At 35.8% G+C, this 23,601-nt stretch overlaps 1 protein-coding gene across 4 annotated transcripts; it reads left to right on the top strand.

Annotated features, from left to right (window-relative positions):
- The first annotated feature begins 1,230 nt into the window (after positions 1 to 1,230).
- LOC108347705 (actin-related protein 2/3 complex subunit 4) lies at positions 1,231 to 14,319 on the top strand. 4 transcript variants are annotated; one of them, XR_008245198.1, is made up of 9 exons: positions 1,231 to 1,535; positions 1,617 to 1,682; positions 1,791 to 1,843; positions 2,027 to 2,054; positions 3,713 to 3,787; positions 7,425 to 7,529; positions 8,367 to 8,456; positions 8,970 to 9,275; positions 13,608 to 14,319. XR_008245198.1 is itself a non-coding variant. In XM_017587118.2 (9 exons), exons 2-9 carry the CDS (start codon positions 1,533 to 1,535, stop codon positions 9,057 to 9,059), a joined length of 510 nt encoding a protein of 169 aa, XP_017442607.1. In that variant the 5' UTR covers positions 1,232 to 1,337; positions 1,433 to 1,532; the 3' UTR covers positions 9,060 to 9,291. The 4 variants fall into 4 exon arrangements, 3 of the variants coding, with proteins under 3 accessions (XP_017442604.1, XP_017442606.1, XP_017442607.1); XM_017587118.2 differs by lacking the exon at positions 13,608 to 14,319 and having other exon boundaries at positions 1,232 to 1,337; positions 1,433 to 1,535; positions 8,970 to 9,291; XM_017587115.2 differs by lacking the exon at positions 13,608 to 14,319 and having other exon boundaries at positions 8,970 to 9,291.
- Positions 14,320 to 23,601: the final 9,282 nt, after the last annotated feature.

Here is a 23,601-nt window from a genome sequence, read left to right on the forward strand (position 1 = left end):
TGCCTCTGAACGTTTTGTATTCAAAACAGTGTCTTATAAATCAACCATTTAACAATTTGTGTAGACCTTATAATCTTTAACAAAATTGTTAAACATCCTTTTGTGAAAGTTTTCCAAAAACACAATTCAACCCTCTCTTCTATTGTTTTCTTGTAATTTCACGAGATGTTGATACTTAAACATAGTTCGATGATTGTTTCCTGTGTTATTACTCTCAAAATAACCAAAATAAAATGAGTCAGAGCTTTTTCCAATAAACTCTTGTGGGTTGAGCTTCATGTAGGGAAGCTTTGTTGTTGAGCTTGCCGAGTTGTATGGCCGAGCTTAGTTTTCGAGCTTATCTACCAAGCTTATGTCCTTATTTCCGCTATGTAGGCACTATGCTCCACCATGCCATCACAAGCTTCGCTGTGGCCACCGCAAGAGTTCATCCCACCACCGTGAGCTTCAAGCCACCAAAAGCAACGCCTCTCATAAAAATCCCTTTGCGGCGGAGGCAAGCAACTTTCCCCTTTGCAATTCTGAAACCTTAATTTGGGTAGAAAAGGGTTGCCACATGTCAAACTCTAACCCCTTTTCTTTTAATTCTCTGGCAAAACATTGTCACCTCATCAATTTTTTTTTAAATTCTAAATTGACACATCATTTTACCTCATAGTGCCATGCAATAAGAAGAAGTTGAAACCTCATCATGTTTTGGCCAGGGGGCAACTGCACCGTTAGATTTTTAACGTTGTAAGCAAAAATGACTAATTTGATCCATTTTTTCACAAATTGGGATCTTTGCAAACTTTTTAAAATGTAGGACCACTTTAAACAAACCTCCTCATTTGAGAGACCAAAATAGATATTAAGCTTATAAAAAATAATACAAACTTCATTCTCAAATCCATCTAATTACCTTTGCTCAAATCAATATTCACAAGTGAACATATAGAAAAAATTAGTATCTAAAACAATTTTGTTATTAGTGAAATTTAACTTAAGAAAAACTTTAGCTAAAACTTTAGCAAAAAAAATTTGTAGTAGTTGATTGAGTAATTTAGTTGAAAGTTGGCTTGTTTACTTTGTAAAGAAAAAAAGGTAGATATAAAGTTCACTTTTTACATTTTTAGACATTAAAAAGAGAAATAAAGAGAAAGTAAAAAAAAGAAAAAAAAGCAAATAGTGTATAATATTACACTTGGAGGATGAAAATAAAGAGAAAATAAAATAAAAGAAGATGAAAAATTAAAATGCTACAAAGGAAGTAGGTATAGGGGAGAATCATGTCTATATTAGCTATTGGGGTCAATCGCAATCCGTCAAAGGCACCAAACCATACTGAAACGAATCGGGTAAAGGAAAAAGCGTGGTTGGTGAAATTCCTGGGATCCCCACTGCAGGGACTATTATTTGTTGTTTTGATTTACCCACTTTTTCTTTCTTTCAGTTCAATCACTATCTTAATCCTCTCTTACACTCCACGCACAACTACAACTCTTCCATCATCACTCATTTCTAAATTCGGATTCGGACCCAAACCCCAACTCATGGTACGCTCTTTCTTCTTACAATCCTTCAATCGTCATATGATTCATACCGGTTGAATTCAGCATACCGTTTTTGCGTTTCAGGCGAGCACGCTGCGGCTATACTTGACCTGCATTCGGAACACGCTAGAGGCCGCAATGTGTCTCCAGGTACCTTCGCTTACTCTTCAATGCCACCCTCTCTCCCTCTGTATATATATATATATATATCCATTTTGTTTTCAACGTTTTTTCTTCTCTTCTTCGCTACGCTTCTAGAACTTTCCCTGTCAAGAAGTCGAAAGGCATAACAAACCCGAGGTTGAGCTCAAGTACGCTCTCTCTCTTTCTCTCGATCTAATTGATAGTGTTAAGAGAAAAGGAACGAAACGAATAATTATGTAATTGAGATTGTAATTTTGTTTTCGAAATATAATACGACGATTTCACGATGTTATTATAAAAGAAAAAAAATCAAGGCGATTAGATTGAGAATTTTGTTGTTTTACTTGCAGGACCAGTCCCGAACTCCTCCTCAATCCCGTAATTTCCATCTCGTTTCGTATCATTATGCAGTAATTTCTGTTTTAAGTTTTGTTTCCACTGTAATTGGCGTGACTTGAGGTATGTAACTATGTATCAAAAGATATATGGCCTTTCTTTTTCTTTTCTTATGTAGTAGATAAGTTGATGAAAAGAGAAGTTAGGTTCATAGGAGTTTTGGTCTTAGGCTAGTGGCTACTTTTGCATGGTTGGGTCTTTTCGGTTTAGAGTGAGACCGGTATTCTATATGTGTCCTGAAATCTATTCCTTCTTCGAAGTTTAAATTGGACGGTATCTAGCTTTTTAGGAATTTCAAATACTTCATAAATAAACTTGTGTTTGATAACATTGCTGATCGCACTCGTGTTTTATTGAATTTGTTCATTCCTTACGATTTTTTCTTGCAATTATAAGGGCCTTGTGAGTGACACTTTCACAATCAGTTTGTTACTTGTTGCTAATAGATTTTTACAAGTTGGAAGGTCTTGTAAGTGCCTTTTCTTTATTTCTTATTCACATCCACCGATAGGTTGAAGAGGCTGAACCATCTGTTTCTTCAGAGGTAGTAAGTAGTTTGAGAAATTTGGTGCAGATAGCTCGGCTTAAGTTGGAGGGAGTGTGTTTGTGCTTCAACACATGAGTTCATGGTGTTGTGATGAACTGTTTTAAGATTCCTATTAGAAGGAATGCTAGAGTGTGTAGGCACCATGCTTTATATTCTCTGAACCCAAGTGTTTCTTGATTGAATGGAGTGCTCGACTTAAAGACATACCATACCCTATTCCAACATTTTCCTTGTGATGGAGGCTTCATGTAATTTATAATAGAATACGAAGATATTATGATTTGTATCTGAAGCACATTTAATCTAAAAGAGGAATAACATGAAACAAGACTTGTCTAAAATCAGGAAAAAGGAACTGCAACATAAATGAATACTTGCACTCAAAGGACAGAGAGAAATCAACATAGAGGTTGTTTGGTGGGGAGGATGTGGGATGAGAGAATTGCTTTTAGAAAGACAAGATTAAATCATACTAAGAAAAGGGTACTGTTTATTTAGACAATAACTTAAATAAGGGAAATACATGTGCAGTAAAGAAAATGAGAGTGCAGATGAGTAGTGGAAGCAATTTTCAGGAGGTTTCTATTAGTTAGGATGAGAGAATTACGAAGGATTGCTTCTATAGTATTTCGCTACTTTTGGTTCATGATATATTTTTTCATTTAGACTCACGTCCCTTTGCTTGAAAGTCATAGTTATCATTTTTCTGGCTCTGTTTTGGATTTCAAATATTTACTTGCTGGAAAGGATGGGCATGAAAACAAGTTTTCTTCTAGACTATATTAAGATTCTGTAATCTATAGTCTTCTGTTATTTGCTTTTGTTATTATGTTCATCAGCAACACAAATTGGAAGTGGCTTTAAGTTGTCTTTGTTAGAATTAACTGTACTCTTGTCATGATAATTGTGCCTCAATCCTAATGTCTTCTTTTACCATACCTTTCTAAGTTATTGTATACTTCATTTGGATGAAGCTGAATCTTGTAGGTGATAATTTTGGCTCACTGGTTTTTGTTTTACTATACGTTCCTAAATGATATATCACTCTTGCATCAATGCTTCATTGGGAAAATATGTGCATTTGTTGTAACAGGTTTTGATATGTCGAAATGAGGCTGAAAAGTGCTTAATAGAAACATCAATCAATTCATTGCGGATAAGTCTCAAGGTATATTTTTTCTTGATTGTGAGACTAATATTTTGTTAAAATGGTTTAAAATTAAATCTTTTCCCATGTTTGTGAAGATTGATTCAGTAAAATCTGTGAAAGGTTTCCAGAGTGTCTAACAACGTCTAGTCTTAGTTTCACATCTGGTCTACTATAGTGTCTATGAGACTAGAGCTTCTTATGTGGGTGCTTATGACCAAATGTGTGTCATATGGTCCATGTGTCCTATTTGTTCAGTTATAGCACGTGTCCTATTTGTTCAGTTATAGCACGTGTCCTATTTGTTCAGTTATAGCACGTGTACAATGTTAGTCTGGTTGGTATTGCTCATCATTAGGGACCTTATAATGCCACTTATGTAAGAGTTCATTTAGTTTGTTAAAGTTGTTACAATTGTTAACTAACTAAGAGCAAGAGGTCACTGAGAGAGAAACCAAGAATTGTAATTGATGTGTTTATAATGAATTATATCATGGATGAAAATTGAAGTTCATTAACACATCAATTGCATTACGTGTACAATGTTATTGCGGTTGACTTTGCTTATAAATAGAGAATTGATATTGTCACTTATGAAATAGTTCGTTTAGTTAGTTAAAGTTGTTACAACTATTAAGTAAAAGTGAGAGTTCACTGTGTGAGAAACCTAAAGTTGTAATCTATGTTCATAATGAATTCTGTTGTGGATGTAAACTAAAGTTCATGAACACTTCAATTGGATTACATTACTTTTGGTGTGTAATCTTTTGTCTCCTGTTAGGATATTTACCCTATTTATCATGATTATATTGTGTCTAGGGTTACCCTATTTATCATGTACTCTTATATCAATTTATTCTTATAAATAGAAGATTATGAGAGGAATCAATCAAGCCTTCTAGAAATATATTTTCCAGTTTCTAATCTCAACATGGTATCAGAACATGTTGTCTGAGTCTATTCTTACTCCGTCTTTGTTGCCGCCAGTGGCTGGTGGCTGCTGCCACCGGTGGCCTTAAAAAAACAATTTGTCTTTTTTGCAATCAGCAACCCTGTTCTTTTAATCTCATTATCTGTAGTATTCTTCTTGTTGTTTTCTGCTATTACCGCTGCCGACTGCTGCCGTTCACTGTCACAGTTTTGTCCGGCGACCAGTGGATCAGAATCGCCTCCTCGAGTGATGGCCAACCTCGCCGGTGTCGAGGGCTAGTTCTCATCTAGGTGCCGCCATGTGCACCACATCTATTCGACGTCCGCCACTACCGTCGCGTTTGCTCCGGCGAAGTTAGGGGTTTTTTGTGCCTCAAGGAGTGTGACCCATCCCTGGTGGTCGCTGCCTCATTCTCCTCCACACGCGTCGTCACGAACGGCTTCTCTCCGATCAGCTTCCGGCGAGTGTTTGTCACGCGCCACCTTTCCGGTGTCAAAGTGATACCGCGCCACTGCCGGTCGTGTCGCCGGAGCCTCCTGAGTTTGTTTCTGTCTTTGTTTCTTTGGTTCGGTGGTTGTAACTTAGACCTAGGGTTTTCTCCTTTGATTGGTTTGGAACCCTAAGTCCTTCAGATCTCCTCTATTTCATCATTGTCTGACTCGCCGAATCATGTTGAGCCTATATTTACCTGTGGTTCCTAATTTTGAAGTCATGGTATTCTATGTTTTCTCTCTTAAAACCCTAAAATTGAAAATCCCCAATTTCTTGTTTTTGTTCTGGAATGGTGGAGGCACGACTGCTTCTTCATCACCCTCTTTTCGTCACTTAAGTACCACCAACAGAAGTCATCCAAGTTCGTTCATTGACGCACCACATAATCCAACCATGGTTATCCTAGTGTCATTTTGGTTTCTTCTTCTCCTTGTACGCCACCACGGGTTTTCTTCTCCTTTGGTCACTCCAACCTGTCTTTGGCATTTCAAGGGTGATGGTGAGCCTTGTGCCTGGGCTTGGTGCCTGTGAAGGAAGCAACCCACTATGATAACAAATCTGTGTTTTTGGATTTTGGGTATTTTCCTGGTTGGTTGTTGTTTGAGAATGCAGGGTGATGAAGGAAATTGGTAGGTGAATGTGTCTCTGAGTGCTCCACCTGAGGCTTAAAGGTATGGGGATAATGGAATTGAAGACTCATGATCTCTTGGTGAATGAAAGTGAAGATGGGATGAGAGGGGAAGAAATAAAAAAAAAAAAACTCTCTGATTCAGCATTGTACCTCTGTTCAACATTGTTCCTTGGCCTCCTTTCATAATGTGTGTTTAGCTTTGCATATTGTATCTTTCCCTTGTGCCTTAGGTAACCCACTATGAAATCCATTGAGATATCTGACCAGACTTGAGTGGGAATTGGTAGTGGCTGAAGTAAAGCTGCTGGAGCCAAAGTTTCTGCCTTATTTCTTTGATAGACCTCACATTGCACGACAAAGTTTTTAATGTCAGCCACTTTAAAGTTCTGAAGTATCGTCTCTGGCCCCTAGTCGGAGATTCATGCAAATCCTTAATAATGATAGGAATGCGTGAATACAATTTTGGTAGTACCAATTTAGCATGACAAAACAATCTGCCCTTCTTCCATTCATACACAGGTTGAGCCTTAGAATCTACCATTTGATCCTGTATTAAAGATGTTAGCTTGGAATCCTGCTGAACTTCCTCTTTCCAAGCTTCCCACTCAACAGTTTGGAAACTGGATAAAGCCAGAAAATACTCTTTTCTGGACAATGCATCTGCCACTTTATTTTCCCTTCCTGATCTGTAGTGAATCTCAAAATCAAACCCAATTAATTTAGAGGCCAATTTAAATTGCTCCTCTGTTAATAATTTTTGGTCATTGAGAAACCACAGACTTTTCTGGTCTGTAACCACGATGAAATGACTCCCCATCAAATAATGCTTCCACTTATGTATTGGCTGAACCATGGCCATTAGCTCCTTTTCATAAACTGATTTATTTTGACCCGGATCTGACAGAGCTTGGCTCCAAAAGGCTAATGGTTTGTCCTCCTGTAACCAACCGGCTCCCAAACCTTTGCTAGATGCATCTGTTTCAATGGTGGAAGGTTTGGAAAAATTGTTAACTGCTAAGATAGGAAGTTGAGTCACAGCCCCTTTTAATTTCTCAAATGCTTGTTGAGCCTCTTCATTTCAATGAAACCCATTCTTAGTTAATGATTGGGTCAAAGGTTTAGCAATCCTCCCATATCCCTGCACAAACCTTCAATAATTGTGTGCGTGTGTGAATAATAGGAAATTTTAAAGGCTATTATTAAATTTTTGACACTCGTGAAATAAATTCACATAATGGGGTCAATTGTCCTCTAATAAGAGTTTTAAAGATGATTTTTTTTAATATGTGAGTAATATTAATTAATATTGAGATAGTGCAGTCTTCCTAGTTATCTGAACTTTCTTGGATACTCTTAAATAGAATTATGAAATCATCTTTAATATCTTAAAAGTATCACTAAATTGGTAACATCTTTCAATTTAAAACTTCAGTCAACTGAAAGTGGTAAATTGCTTTTATAATTTAATTTTATCAGCAGTTGGCCAAACTAATCTTTGAATGAGATTTTTCTTTCAATCATCAAATTCGCATGAGATATACCAATGTTCATTATCATTTGTCCCCAATTCCTTGTTCTAATTTATTCTTTCTCATTCTTTGCAGGTTAAGCAGGCAGATGAACTTGAAAACATACTGACCAAGAAATTTCTTAGATTTTTATCAATGAGAGCTGAAGCTTTCCAAGTACTCAGAAGAAAGCCTGTTCAGGTTTGTATCTACTAGCATTAAGATAGTTTTATTTTCCTTTTCATTTTCTTTTAAATTGACAATGGTGTCTGGTGATAAATTTTCGTATTGAATAATGTAGTGTCTAGTTGCGTGCAGTTTCATTGATGTTTTAATTGAAGTATTTGTTGTGGTTGTTTCCTAGATAGTGTATTGCATGACTTTAATAAATGAGATGGAGCAGAGCAGTGTGTTCAACCTACAATGTTGTGCTTTTTTATTGATATGTATATATACACACATAGGAGTTACAAAATAAGGCAAGGCACATACGAAACAAATAATAATAATAATAATAATAATAATATAACATTACATTTTAACAGCATGATGCTAAGGTTGTGCTTTGATTGATGACTTGTCATTATTACTAAAGTTTGACAAAAGCAATAGGCATACCACATGCACGAAAATTCTGTTACTTGTTATTTATTTCGAAGGTAGTGCTTGGTTTAAAAGGTGAAAGAAATCCTCTACAGACATAAAATGGGACATGCAAAACTATCCTTGCATTTAATTTTTCTTCTCATATTTTGGCACTGATTTATGAATTGAAAAATACTGCATAGTGTCTATTTATTAGTGATTTTTAAATTGTATGGTGGTTTATTTACCCTCCAAAGGATTTTAATCCTCGTGTGAATAATTATTACTGAGAATCACAGCATTGTTGGGGTAGTTTACTCTATTCATGCTGTTAATGATTCTAACCAAATATTTCTTTCCTTTCTCTAGGTAGAAGACAAAATTTCTTTTAACATACTTCCGTTTTTCTTGGTAACTTGATCATTGATGTCATCTTCTTGTTTCTCTTGGCAGGGATATGACATTAGCTTCCTTATAACAAATTACCACTGTGAGGATATGCAAAAGCACAAACTCATTGATTTTATAGTGCAATTTATGGAGGCAAGAATTTTGTTGACCCTATAATTTAGATTTGCCTTCTTCTACGTGACATGTAGTAATTATCTAAATTAGGGATACCGTATGATCTATGAAAGCATTGCAAAGGTTCCGCGGAACATTATTCTCCTGGGTAATTGGTGCTAAGATCAGTATAACATGCAGAAATAAATTAAAATATAATAAATAGAATAACATTTTGATATTCTTTATTGGATGTTAGATACCTGACCTTATTAATCAACTTTCAAACGAGGTATAAATGATTTACTTACAGACTTTTCCTGCCAGATTGGTATTTGGTGTAGTGAACTTAAAAAGATTTACTGATAATTTGAAACATCAAGATGATGTTTTTGCTTGCTTTTTATTACCTTCCCTACATTTAAAGTGGCTTCTTTCATCGATCTGTTGTGCTTTTTTATAGGATATTGCCAATATTAAATAAATGTGACTTCTACTTTAGTTTTGGTTAATTGTTTGAAATTTAGTATAATAATGGCCTTCAAATTACAGGACATCGATAAAGAGATAAGTGAGCTCAAAATGTCAGTGAACACACGGGGGAGGCTTGTTGCTACAGAATTTTTGAAGCAGTTTATCTGATGCTTTTAACTAGCTGGAACTGCCAAATCCGTGTAAATTGTACTCTGCAGGTCTAGTTTCACTTCACTTATCAAGTGCTTTGCCCCATGAGCCAATGGTCTGTGGTTTTATTATATTTAACAGAAGTGCAGAATAAATTTTGTAGAGCTTAGTACATTATATAAAGAAAATTATGACAAACCTCCATGCCATTCCGAGTAATTGAAGGTACTAAAGGTTAGCACATTTATCACTTAAGTTTTTTTCAATTTTCAACTTTTGCATGTTTTATTGTAACATCCCAAAAATATAGCATGAACTATATAAAAGAGTCATTACTTTAATAATAAGATAGAACAGTTTTCCGAAAATTAGAGTTAAGTTACAGTTATCCTAAAATATTAAAAGTTCACTAAATCTATTCCTATTACAAAACTATTCACAAGACTGAGCGGTCTTTTACTAAGCCGAGGGGTCCTTTCCTTCCAAGGATTGCTCCACCGAGAACTTCTCTCCAACTCCTCACACTCAGAGGATCATTGCAAAAGAAGAACCGAATAGGAAACATGGACAAAGACAGGAAATATGGGTAAGCTAATGTAATTTAATTGTATACATACATTTCGCACAAGTCCAAACAATGCAAGACTGAAACACTACAATATACCAAAACCAAATACAAGCAAGCATATACAAATCGAACACTCAAGTAGTTAGGACCGAACACTATACTCATGCATAGACCGAACACCATAATTCATGCATAGATCGAACATCATAATTCATGCATAGATCGAACACCTAACTTGACCATCCGGATGCATGAATGTGTAGCTACAGGCGTTTCTGCAGTTGTGGTGGTGAAACAATAAGACCCCATCAAACTACCCCATTAGGTTAGTCCAGTGAAGATTACCTCGATACCCTGAGGCTAAAGGACCTCTTGCCATTTTCACACATGAATTACTCCTCTCTACTTGAGAATGAGTAATTACAGAATATCAAGATAAACGCCAGCTTAGCACGATACCCACATTCATACTTTACAATTCAATAACCATCCACGAGACATTCGCCTTGGAATTCTCTTTCACATTACTCGAAAACATAATTCTCATCACTTAACATAAAACGTCATTCACCAATTATATTCTCACTCATAAGACTGAAAACCCTGTGAACGTTGGAGACCGAACAAATTCTCACCACCCTAGGACAGGATCGAACAGTCTATAACAAACAAAACATAACAATTGTCCGAACACTAGCGAAGGCCGACTACTAGGGAAAGTCTAACACTATATTAAAGTTGAGTACTAAAACTAGGTTGAATACCAAGACTAAATCGAATGCTAGTATAAGACCGAGAATTAACACTAACATAACTGCTAGTATAAGACCGAGCGCTAACACTAGCATAAATGCTAGTATAAGACCGAGCGCTAACACTAGCATAAATACTAGTATAAGACCGAACGCTAACACTAGTATAACTGCTAGTATAAGACCGAGCGCTAACACTAGCATAACTGCTAGTATAAGACCGAGCGCTAACACTAGCATAAATGCTAGTATAAGACCGAACGCTAACTCTAGCATAAATACTAGTATAAGATCGAACACTAACACTAGCATAACTGTTAGTATAAGACCGAACACTAACTCTAGCATAAATACTAGTATAAGACCGAACGCTAACTCTAGCATAAATACTAGTATAAGACCGAGCGCTTGACCAAGACCGAACGACCAACTGTGCACACTCCGCGTTCTGCATAATTCTGCAGAATTACGAAGAACACCAGAATTTACCCCAAACCAAATATTTTTCCTAACTTCTAATCTTCCAAACATGATTCCTACACCAATTCAAACCTATCTAAGAGTGCCTAAACATCTCTAACCTTCATTCACAAAATTTCATACCAAAACCCACCTAGAAATCTGCATAAAACTTAACTCAAAAATTCAAAATCAGATTTACCACTTTTATACATTTTTGGCCAACTTAGGGGTTCTAACAGGTCACATAACACTTGCTCAAACTCACCTCACTGCCAGAAATCACTCCCAACCTCAAACTCTCATTTCCACCCTCTCACTTCCTGAAATTGACACTAGTCGATCACTTTTTCTGCATAATACTCCCCAAATCTAGTTCACAGAGTTCAGTCCTCACATTCAATCGAAAACAGAAATTCAACATGCATTTCAATCAATCATACAATTCATTTCAAACATATAAAAATACAAGTTAAATTATTTAGCTTTCCTTACCTTAAAATAGTTGGACCAAAGGAAAACCTTCACTGAATTTGCTATCCCACAAGCACAAACACAACCAACAAATCTTTGGATTGGTGAGAAAACACCATCCACCGAACCAGAACTAAGAATTAGACTCGGAGGAGGTGAAGAAGGACACATGCAAGCAGAACACAACTTGCATGCAACTGAAACGTGCAAAAAACACCAAGGACAAGAGAAACCACTTACCAATGATTAAACCAGTAATTGAGAGAAGATTCAACAGCTCCAAACTGTAGAGATACTCAGATTTGAGCTGTTGGAAGAACAAAACGACTTGAATAAGTGGAAATCTAGAGAGAATTTGTAGAGGAGGAGAAAATAAAACTCAGAAGTTTGGACAGAAGAGTTGCATGCAGAGAGTGACACTAAATTTTAAAACTTTTGTTTATATACTACCATCAAAACCGATCGGTCCTCTCAGCTGCATACACCTGTCTTCCTCCACTTTCTCTAAATTTCACAGTCTTTACATTTATCATCCAAGTTTTTTTCGTACATTTTATAATCTTTTCAAGCTCTTCACATTTTACCCATTTTAAAAATCAATAGTAAAACAATTAATTTTTAGAGGCTTGTCATCATTTTCATACATATTTAACAAATTTATTAGCAATAATTAAAGAAAATGAAAATTTTGTGCGAGAAATGTGAGATGAAAACGAAATTAAATGGTAAAATTCTAGAAATAATAATAGTTGGATGGCAAAAGATGCAATCAAGCCCAATTAAAGGTAGTAACTAATTTTTTTCAAGGGGAAATATATAATATTAAATTAATAACTTTTAATCTATTCCTAATAACTTTCACTTTCAAAATATATATTTGCTTCTTATATTCTAAATAAAATCACGTTCATGTCTCTTTTAATTTTGAAATATATGATTCACCTAATTGATTTATATAACTTTGTATTCAATGTAGCGTTAAATAATAATTCTATATAAGCATGTTTTAAATATTATGTAATTCAAGTTTTATCCAAGAACCGATCCTTTTACAATTAAACAGTTGAGTGAACAGATTAAAACACTATTTGAAGGTTTAATTATTTAATTTGATTCGAACGGTATGACTAGAATTATTATTATAATTAAATAATATTAACAATTTTGGAAGACCATAATTTTACTATGTTAAAAACTAAAATAGTATGTAATGGTATAAGATATTAGTATTTACAATGTATATGCAATTAAAATAAAATATATTATCATATTTAAACAAAATTTTGATAATTTTCTTCAATATTTATTAATTTGAAATCTATAATCTATAATAATATATACAATTGAAAGGAGCTGGTAACTTTTGTATTCATATACACACACAAATATATATATATATATATATATATATATATATATATATATATATATATATATATAATGGTAATTTATTTTAATATTTTAGTATATATTGTTTTTTAGTATTATTATTACTTCAATTAATATTAATAGTACTATTATTTTAATTTAAATAAAACAATATAATATTGACGTACACTATAACAAAAACCCGCGCATCACAGATCTACAAATATGTAGTAGAAAAAGGTTTCAGACTAGGACATCTTTTTTACCTTTTCTATTTCTAATTGTAACTGAACGGTTAACAGGGATAGTAAAACAAGCTTGTGCAAAACAATTGAAAGTTTAATTACCTTTTGAAGTATATGAAAAATATTGAATAGTTTTGATAGAAAACTTTTTTTGATATAATATGTTATCGAGTTTTTGAAAATTTTCTTTAAATGATTGGAAGCTCAACGTAATAAATTTGTATAATAATAGATTTTATTGTGTTACTCAGAATATATATTCCAACATTTTGTTAAGAACTTTTTTTATAAATAAGATTGTTTAGTCTGGAAGATTCTTATGTTTATCTCGTTTGGTCTGAAAGATTCTTATGTTTCATAATAAAGCGCGACTGTAGGTTTTCACGAGAGGATCGTTTAGGTAAAAGAAGAGATAATTGCACAAGAGAATTTATACTGGTTCACTCCAACTAAGTTACGTCCAGTCTCCTTTGTAGAGGGTTCCACTATAATCTTCACACGATTACAAATGAGTATTAGCACCACTCTTGGTACTTAGTGATAATGGTTGATTTTACGTTATGTGATGTAATTTTGATACTAAATCAACTCTCTTTGACTGTGAAGCTTGCTTAAACTCTTGTTTTTAGTTGAATTTTGTGAATAAGTTAGTAGAGGTTATACTTAATGATTTTTATCACTAATTCCCTCAATTTTGTAGATTATTGGTATGTTTTGGAAGAGGAGCAAAGTATCAAGGAGTTGGAACCCAGGAAGGACAACAAAAGAACTAGAATAGAAGGTTGCAGAAGGCTCAAGGATGCTTGGTTGCCCTTTTCTAGGGCCCTAGGTGCTGGTTGTCACGCAAGGACGCCTGGTTGCCCTCTTCAGGGGCCCTCAACGCTAGTGGTCGCGCAAGGACGCCTTCTTGCCCTCTTTTGGGGCGCTCAACGGAGAAGGCCACACAACCATGCCTGGTTGCCCTTCTCTGGGGCGCTGAGCGCCAGTTACACCCACTATAGGACGCTTGGTTGCCCTCATCCAGGGCGTTGAGCGCCACTCTTCGCACAGGCTCACCTGGATGCCCCCAGTTGGGGGCGCTGAGCGCTGACGACCTGGGCCTATGTGATACTTTGGATCTATTTAAAGGTTTTTGCGCATTAGGGTTCACATCTTTGGATGGCTGAAGCCCAAAACCACTATTTTTACCCTTTGGAGGAAGAGTGGGCATGCAGGAGCTTTCCTTTTCTTTTTCTAGGGTTTACATCTCATTTACATTCTTCCATTGTAAGCGAAGGTTCTCCATGACAATGGAGAGCTAAACTCATTTGTTGTTGGGGAAAGATGTAACCTCTGAACTTCATGTATTTGAACATGTTTTAAATATTTTATGCTTCTTTCATTGAATGTTAGTGATTTTTTCCTATTCTTAATGCTTGTTATGTTTTGGCCATTCATAGCTTGATGATTGAATTTCTTTGTTATTGGGAAATACTTAGAAACCATGATCTAGAGGATTTCACAAAAGGAAATATTATGTACGGATAAAAATATGACGTTTAGTTGTCTTAAGCTTCTTTTCTTAAAGCGAAATTTATTATTAGGGTTTTCAAGGGATTGTTGTCTAATAATCAAGGCTAGGCTTTTTACGCCAATGGATTGGGTTCTAAGTAATTTTGAAAGTGACATTAGCATTCCAATGAAGAAGATGAGTTCTAATATGCATGGAAGTGAAGTAGGTGAAATCTAACCCCAACAACATCATCATCTCATATCATCTCAATACCATTCATTCATTCTTGTTTTAGCTTCAAAAGATCAATTTTACATTCAAGTTATTATGTTTACTTTTATTGCATTCAAATTTCATTCAATGGAATCATTCTTTAGTCTTAATTAGTTAAGGTATTATACCGATTGTTTGGTGTCACGAGTCTCTTGGGAAAGGATATTTGGTTTTACCATTTTATATTATTTGATATGATTTGGTACATTTGCCAATGGGTTAACAAGTTTTTGCCGCTGTTGTCGGGGACTCGTGGTAATACTATACTTTTGTGTGATTCTTAACTAGTTTAGACTTAATTTTTTTACTGTTTTTAATTTTTCTTTATTCTTACTCTTTTGGGCTAACTAGTACTGTGTTCTATAGTGTATGCAGGGTAAAACCTGTACTAGGAGCAGAAGATCATTTGAACCTCTCCTTACAAGTCTGGAAGTAGAGAAGACTGCCCGAAGGAACAATAGTAGAAGAAGAAGGCAGAACATGACTTCTAGAAAACTTTTCCCCCCTCTTGAGATTCTTGAACAACCTTTTACTCCGGTATCTGATCAGGAAACAGAAGACATGACTGACAATCAGAACGGTCGGGGTATGGGTCCAGTCATACGTACTTTGGAGGATTACTCAACATTCACTAGACCTCTCCACTTCAATAGCATTGCTCGGCCACATGTTAGTTAATGCCGCAAACATGGAGATGAAGCCTGCCCTCATGCAAAGCAATCAGTTCAATGGCCTAGCTTATGAGAATCCGTATGAACATCTGACCACCTTCATAGAGATTTGCAATACCGTGAAGATTCATGATGTGCCAAAAGAGGCTATCAGACTCAACTTGTTTCCTTTCTCTTTGGGTGGCAATGCCAAGATGTGGCTAAATTCATTCCCAGAAAATAGCTTCACTATGTGGAAAGAAGTGGTGGCCAAGTTTCTGAACAAGTATTTCCCTCAGTCCAAGATAAATAAAGAGAAGCAGGAAATCTCTTCTTTCCAACAAGGCATGGATGAGACTTTAGGCCAAGCATGGGATAAATTCCAAGGCCTATTGCGGAAGACTCCTACTCATGGATTTGATGAACCTACGATAATCATTCTTTTTCTTGGAGGACTAAAATCACAGAATAAATTGATGTTGGATGCCTCAACTAGAGGTAACATCAAGTGCAAGACTCCAGATGAAGCTTATGAGTTGATAGAGAATATGACTGCTAATGATAATGAGATGCATACTGAAAGAGGTCAATTCCAACAAAAAGAAGTTCTCAAACTACAATCTCAAAATGCCCTATTAGTTCAGAATAAGATAATGACTCAGCAACTTGAGGCCTTGATGAAGAAACTCTCTCAACTACCTAAAGAACTTCAAAATGTGTCACATGCTCAACATCAAGGTTACGAGCTATGTTGAGGAGATCATGTAAATATTCAGTGTGGCATGCAAGCCAATGCTCAAGAAGAAGTGCATTATAAGGGTAATCAGGGCAAGCAAGGTAACTATAACCAAGGGTGGAAACCTCACCCAACCATGGGTCAAGGACAAGATGTTAAGATGTCGACAAGTGTACCAAATCGTATCAAGTAATAATAAATGTTAAGACCAAGTATGGTTTCCCAAGAGACTCACGACAGTAGACAATCATGTAATTACTTAACTAATTAAGATTTTGAAGAACAATTTTTAGGGTTTTGAATGCAAAGACAAGAAATTAATATGAATGCACTTTTGATCAATTGCGGCTAAACACAAGAATGAATAGATGATGTTGATAATATGAGATGAGTATGTTGTTGGGGTTTAGATTTCACCATCTTTACTCTCATGCATATATGAATTCTTCTTTATTAATTTTTAACATCACTTTGTAAAATACTTAGAACCCGATGTCTCGGCAAGAAAAGCCTATCCTTAATTACTAGTTTAGAATGTCTTGTCTCCCTAATAATTAATTCCGCATTACGAACGAAAGCTTAAGATGACCAAAACTCATCCCCATCCTTGAGTAATACTGCTTTTGGAAGAAATTCCCCAGATCTAGATTTCTCCGTATGTGTCCATATCACGAAAACCAATAATCATGTCACAAATGAGTTAAACATAACAAGCATAAAGCAAAGAAGAATAACCCTAACAATTAATGAAAGAAGCATATGTAAATTGGAATCAATTCAAATACATGAGAGTTTAGAGGTTACATTTTCCCCAACAACAAATAAGGTTTAGTTCTCCATTATCATGGAGAAACTAGATGTACAATGAATGGAAGAGATAGAAAAACCTAGAAACTGAAGAGGAGAGCTCCCACATCCCCAAATCTGCCTCTAAGGGGTGAAAAGTGTGTTTCTATGCTCAAGCCATTACCAACCCTAGGACGTCCACGTCCTTAAATAGATAAAAAAAAATAACAGAAAATGGGTCCAGGCCCAACACACTGGCGCTCAGCGCCCTCATTTAGGGATCCCGAGAGAAACTGCGAGAAAACTAGCGCTCAGAGCCCTTGGAAGGGCGCTCAGGCGTGGTGTAGGACTGGATTTTGCACTCAACCCCCCTTAGGGGCGCTCAACCCTGGTGGTAGCATTCCAGAACTCTTTCTTTTTGCTGTTTTGCTTGCTTTTATGGCTAATTCAGCTCTATACATTATTGGAGATTCTTCCAGGCTTATTATTAGCTACAAAATAAAGGGAATTTAGTGATAAAATCATAAAGTATAACCTCTACTCTCTTATTCGCAAAACTAAAGCAAAAACATGAGCTCAAGCAAGTTTCTAAGTAAAAAGGGTGCGTTTAGTATCAAAATTATATCACAGATAACAGTGTATTTAACCGTTATCTCAACCCCAAACTTGAAACTTTGCTTGTCCTTAAGCAAAATGTAACTTGGCTTAAACAAGATAATCATACTATAATGGTCTAGCACAACAGAAAGCATTTTCCTCTAAGACAAGTAAATCACTTCTGTGTGCTCCTCATAGAAAGATTAGTCAAGATATAATGATGCTTTAGCCAATCAAGCTTCAACTATGGTGCTCACATAATCAAGACATACACAACAGATGCAACAACCTTATGAGTGATCACTAAGGAGACAGAATGTTACCCTATGTGCATGGAACTATTCCTCACTAAAGACAATGTTTCACTCAAGCACTCAAAAGTGTTTCACTCAAGCACTCAAAAGTGTTTCACTCAAACTCAAGGGTATATATGAGGTGACACTCTTACACTCTACCATCACAATGTCACATGAATAAACTTTTCCTTTCATTCAACCACATATCAAACACACTCATAAGCAAGTTATAATCACAAGGACTTTTTGTGGTTTGTATTGAGGCCGAGCTAAGAAGAAAATTGGTTTTTCTAAACAACAAAATCCTTGAGTTAAGAGAGTGCATAATTCATTTATTCACATTAACAATCAACTCTCTTTCTTCTTTTATGTGAGAAACCAATCTTCAATTCATTCCCAACTTTCCTTTCATTAAGCTTAACCTTTTCTTCTTTTCTCTTTTCTTTTCTTTTTCTTTTTTTCTTTCGCTCAATGCTTTTCAATGAATTTCACAAAGTTCTTTCCGGTTTCTCACAACCTCAAACTTGAACCATTCTTCATTACCATATAAACACACTCTACTCAACTCAAGGTAAGGATTTCAAAAAGGGTTTCATTCAAAATTCATATTTAGGCTCAAGGTTCAAAGGTTAAAGAGAAACATTGTTCTTTGTTGGGTTCACCTATTGGCATTGGCTCTAAGGGAGAAGAAAACATGGCCTTGATCACGTGTAACAAGAAAACCAGTGGTTCAATCATAGAAAATTAGGCAAAATCAATCATGCTTCCAAAGCAATAGCATTCAATCAATAAAAAACTATAGAGCCCAATCTCTCACAGGCTAAATCAAGTTCCACAATTTAATAACATCCTGCCCGGCAAATTAATCACAATTGACATCATGTATTAGTTTTTACAAAACTATGAGCAACCACCATCTATGCTTAAAAGCCTCACCAATCATTAACTCAACATGCATCATATAACAATAGAGCAAACACAAGAATATTACTCATCACAAAAAACAATTTATCACATCATACCAAACCATTGCATCAAAATTCATTAAACCAAGTACATAAGCAAGCTAAAATAAAAACAAAACAAACAAATATCAAATAAGCATATAAAAATCCTGATCCAGCAGCATCTGTCAGTAGATGCTTTCATCTGAATCTTCCAACATCCATTAGTAGATGTGAATCCTTCTCATCAGCATCCATCAGCAGATGCTTAATCTAGTAGCATCCCTCAATAGATACTCTCATCTGAATCTTCATTATCATAGCATCCATCAGAAGATGCTTTAATCTACTAGCATCCATCAGTAGATGTTGCTCTTCATAGTAACATCCATCAGTAGATGCTCTCATCTAAATCATCCTAGCATCCATCAGTAGATGCTATCATCTTGGTCCTCCTAGCATCCCTCAATAGATGTTGTCCAGCATCCATTAGTAGATGCTGTCATTACTTCCAAGAAAAATCAAATCCAAACCACACAAATAATCGATTAAAAAGAAAAAAAAAATCAGAAATTGGGTTGCCTCCCAATAAGCACTTGTTTAACGTCACGAGCCTGACACCATTAAGCTCAATCTAGATCTTTGATGTTGGCGTTCTTCTTTCTTTCATGACACCAACAAAATCTCAGCAGATTCCTAGTCACCAACTTTACTCTCCTAGAATAAGGAGCCTCAATCTCAAAAAGTCCATTTGCTTTAATATCGTTGATAACCCATAACTTGTTCTTGAATTTCACTGGTTGGCCAAGCTTGGGTTCATTACTTTCCAGCACAAAGTCTTGGTGAACTAATTCTTCTTTACCTCTATCCTCTTCCTTCAATTTTTGAGAGAAACAATTATGATTCCTCTTGACCAACTTTGCAGCTTGATCAGGTAAACTAGTTACTGAGAAAACGTCATCTAGTGCTTTAGGTCTAGCCTATTTTTCTTGAATTGGCTGCACCTCATTGAAGACATTAAAAGTCACCTCTTCATCTTGATCTTTCAATGTTAAAACTCCATCATCTACAAGAATTACGACCTTGCCTGTCTTCATGAATGGTCTTCCAAAGATGAGCGGTATCTCTGCATTTTCTCCCATCTCCATCACTACAAAATCAACTAGGAATTGGAGTTTATCTATCTGAACCACAACATCTTCCACTATACCATAAGGATGCTTGATGGACCTATCTGCCATTTGCAACACCATTCTTGTGGGTTTGACCTCCAGACCACCAATCTTTTTGAGCAAAGATAGGGGCATCAGGTTGATGGTAGCCCCTAAGTCAACTAGAGCCTTCCCTATATCATGATTCCTTATGGTACAAGGGATATTGAAACTTCCCGGATCTTTGAATTTTGGAGGGAAAGTCTTCTGCATAATGGCACTACAATTGCCTTACACTTCAATTGTTTCCTCATCTAAATATTTCTTCTTCTTGTTGAGGAATTGCTTCATGTTCTTAGCATAAACAAGAATTTGCTGTAGTGCTTCAGGCAAGGGCATAATAATCACCAATTGCTTGAAGATCTCCATGAAACGCCCAAATTGTTTCTCTTTTTCAGTCTTTGAAAAGATTTTTGGATAAGGAAGGGACTTCTCAATTATTTTCTCTTTTTTTCTCTCATCCTCTTCTCCTTTCTTTTTCCTCTCATCTTTCTCACCTTCTTTTCTCTCTTTACTCATCTCTTCTTTTTCACTCAACTCAGCTTTTTCTTTTCTCTCAACTTTTCTCTCTTCCAACCTCTCACTACTTATGCTCATGATAACACTACACTCCTCTTTAGGGTTAACTTCAGTATTAGCCCCAAACTGCTTTTCAGATTTCTCCTCAAACTGTTTAGCCAGTTGGCCAACCTGTATCTCCAAATTCCTTATAGCATTTTCAGTGCTCTTAAGATTGGAGATAAACACTTGCATGAACTGTTGAAGTGTCTCTTCTAGCTTTGTAGTTCTTTTAGATAAGGAGGGTTGTTGTTGGCATTGTTGCTGTTGTGGTCTATTGAATTGCCCAGCTTGCCCTTGACTCATACTTGGGTGAGGTTTCCATCCTTGGTTGTAATTACCTAGACGAAATTAATTACCTTGACCCATAAAATTGACTTTCTCTTGGGTAACTTTTGGCATATCACATTGATCATTAATATGATCTGCACCACACAACTCACAAAGTTGCTGTTAAACTTGACAAACGTTCTGCAACTCCCTTGACAATTGAGAGATTTTCTTCATCAAAGTTTCCAGTTGTTGAGTCATAATCTTATTCTGTACCAGCAAAGCATCTTGAGATTGTAATTGTAGAACACCTTTTTGTTGCAGTTGAGTTCTTTTACTATGTATCTCATTATCATTTGTAGCCATATTTTCAATCAAATCATAAGCTTCCTCTGAAGTCTTACACTTGATATTACCTTTATCTGAGGCATCCAACATCAATTTAGTTTGTGAGCTTAGACCTCCAAGGAATAAAATGACTACTGTAGGTTCATCAAAACCCTGAGTAGGCGTCTTTCTCAACAAGCCTTTAAATCTGTCCCACGCTTGACCTAATGTCTCATCCATGCCCTACCTGAAAGAAGAAATTTCCTGCTTACCCTTGTTTACTTTTGATTGTGGGAAGTATTTGTTCAAAAACTTTGCAACCACAGCTTGCCACTCAGTAAAACTATTCTCTAGAAAAGAGTTCAACCACATCTTAGCATTGCCTCCCAAAGAGAAAGGAAAAAAGCTCAATCTAATAACTTCATTTGGCACACCATTGATCTTCACAGTATTGCATATCTCATTGAATGTGGTCAAATGCTCATATGGATTTTCATGTGATAATCCATTGAATTGGTTGCTCTTCACCAGTTGAATCAAAGCAGGCTTCATCTCCATATTTGCAGCATTACCCCTCGACCTTGCAATGCTATTAAAATGATGACGACCAATGACTTTTGCATAATCTGCTAGGGTACGCCTACCATTATGCTTTTCAGCCATATTTTCTAGTTCCTGGTCAGATCATTGAGGTGAAGGCTGTAAAAGAGTCTTAGGAGAAGGGAAAAGTTCTCTAGACGTCCTGTTTCAACTTTTTCTGCTATTGTTGTCCAGACCTGCAAGAAGAGGTTCAAAGACTTTTGTGCTTCTAGTCCGAATTGTACCCTGCACACACTAGAGAACAAAACACTAGAGCACCCAATTAGTAGTAATAGATAACAAAGATAAAATTAAATATAAAACAAAACTTAAAAAAAAAGATAAAATTAAAGACAAAAAGATAAAGTTAAAGATAAAACAAAAATTAAAAACAAAAAGATAAAATTAAAGATAAAAAGATAAAATTAAAGATAAAGTCTAATCGGTTAAGAATCACACAAAAGTATAGTTTAAACCACGAGTCTCCGGCAACGGCGCCAAAAACTTGTTAAGATGTCGGAAAGTGTACCGAATCGTATCAAGTAATAATAAATTGTAAGATCAAGTATCGTTTCCCAAGAGACTCATGACACTAGACAATCATGTAATTACTTAACTAATTAAGACTTTGAAGAACAATTTTTAGGGTTTTGAATGCAAAGACAAGAAAGTAAATATGAATTCACTTTTGATCCATTGCGGCTAAACACAAGAATGAGTGGATGATGTTGATAATATGAGATGAGTATGTTGTTGGGGTTTAGATTTCACCATCTTTACTCTCATGCATATATGAATTCTTCTTCTTTATTAATTGTTAACATCACTTTTTGAAATACTTTGAACCCGATGTCTCGGCGAAAAAAGCCTATCATTAATTACTAGTTTACAATGTCTTGTCTCCCTAATAATTAATTCTGCATTACGAACGAAAGCTTAAGAAGACCAAAACTCATATCCCCATTCCTGAGCAATATTGCTTTTAGGAGAAATTTTCTAGATCTAGATTTCCTCGTATGTGTCCATATCACGAAAATCAATAATCATGTCATGAATGAGTTAAACATAACAAGCATAGAGCAAAGAAGAATAACCCTAACAATTAATGAAAGAAGCATATATAAATTGGAATCAATTCAAATACATGAGAGTTTAGAGGTTACATCTTCCCCAACAACAAATAAGGTTTAGTTCTCCATTATCATGGAGAAACTACATGTACAATGGAATGGAAGAGATAGAAAAACCCTAGAAACTGAAGAGGAGAGCTCCCACATCCCCAAATCTGCCTCAAAGGGGTGAAAAGTTTGTTTCTATGCTCAAGCCATCAAGAGATACCAACCCTAGGACGTCCAAGTCATTAAATAGATAAAAAAAAATAATAGAAAACGGGTTCAAGCCCAACACAGTAGGGCTTAACGCCCTTATTTAGGGCGCCCAGGCGAAACTGCGAGAAAACTGGCGCTCAGCACCCTTGGAAGGGTGCCCAGGCGTGGTGCGGGACTGGATTTTGCGCTTAGCTCCCCATAGGGGCGCTCACCCTTGGCGGTAGCCTTCCAGAACTCTTTTTTTTGCTGTTTTGCTTGCTTTTATGGCTGATTCAGCTCTATAGATTGTTGGATATTCTTCCAGGCACATTATTAGCTCCAAAATAAAGGGAATTTAGTGATAAAATAATAAAGTGTAACCTTTACTCAGTTATTCGCAAAACTAAAGCAAAAACATGAGCTCAAGCAAGTTTCTAAGTCAAAAAGGGAGCGTTTAGTATCAAAACTATATCACAGATAACTTTATATTCAACCGTTATCACAAGCTGGGTCATTTAATAGACCATCACAATAGCAATACCAACCACAACCGTCCTTATCTGACAGGACTTCAAATCTAGAGGACACACTTCAACAATTCATGTGAGTGTCCATCTCCAGTCATAAAAGCAAAGAAGCTGCCATTAGAAATTTAGAGATACAGGTTG

This window comes from Vigna angularis, chromosome 9, assembly GCF_016808095.1.
Source record: "Vigna angularis cultivar LongXiaoDou No.4 chromosome 9, ASM1680809v1, whole genome shotgun sequence".
Lineage (NCBI taxonomy): Eukaryota > Viridiplantae > Streptophyta > Magnoliopsida > Fabales > Fabaceae > Vigna > Vigna angularis.

What these genes read in the sequence shown, in the direction of transcription:
- LOC108347705 (XM_017587115.2), top strand. Translation starts at nt 1,269, where the DNA reads ATGTCTATATTAGCTATTGGGGTCAATCGCAATCCGTCAAAGGCACCA. An exon ending in CATTGCGGATAAGTCTCAAG is followed by an intron (nt 3,788 to 7,424) that starts GTATATTTTTTC and finishes CATTCTTTGCAG; the next exon opens with GTTAAGCAGGCAGATGAACT. An exon ending in TTATAGTGCAATTTATGGAG is followed by an intron (nt 8,457 to 8,969) that starts GCAAGAATTTTG and finishes TTCAAATTACAG; the next exon opens with GACATCGATAAAGAGATAAG.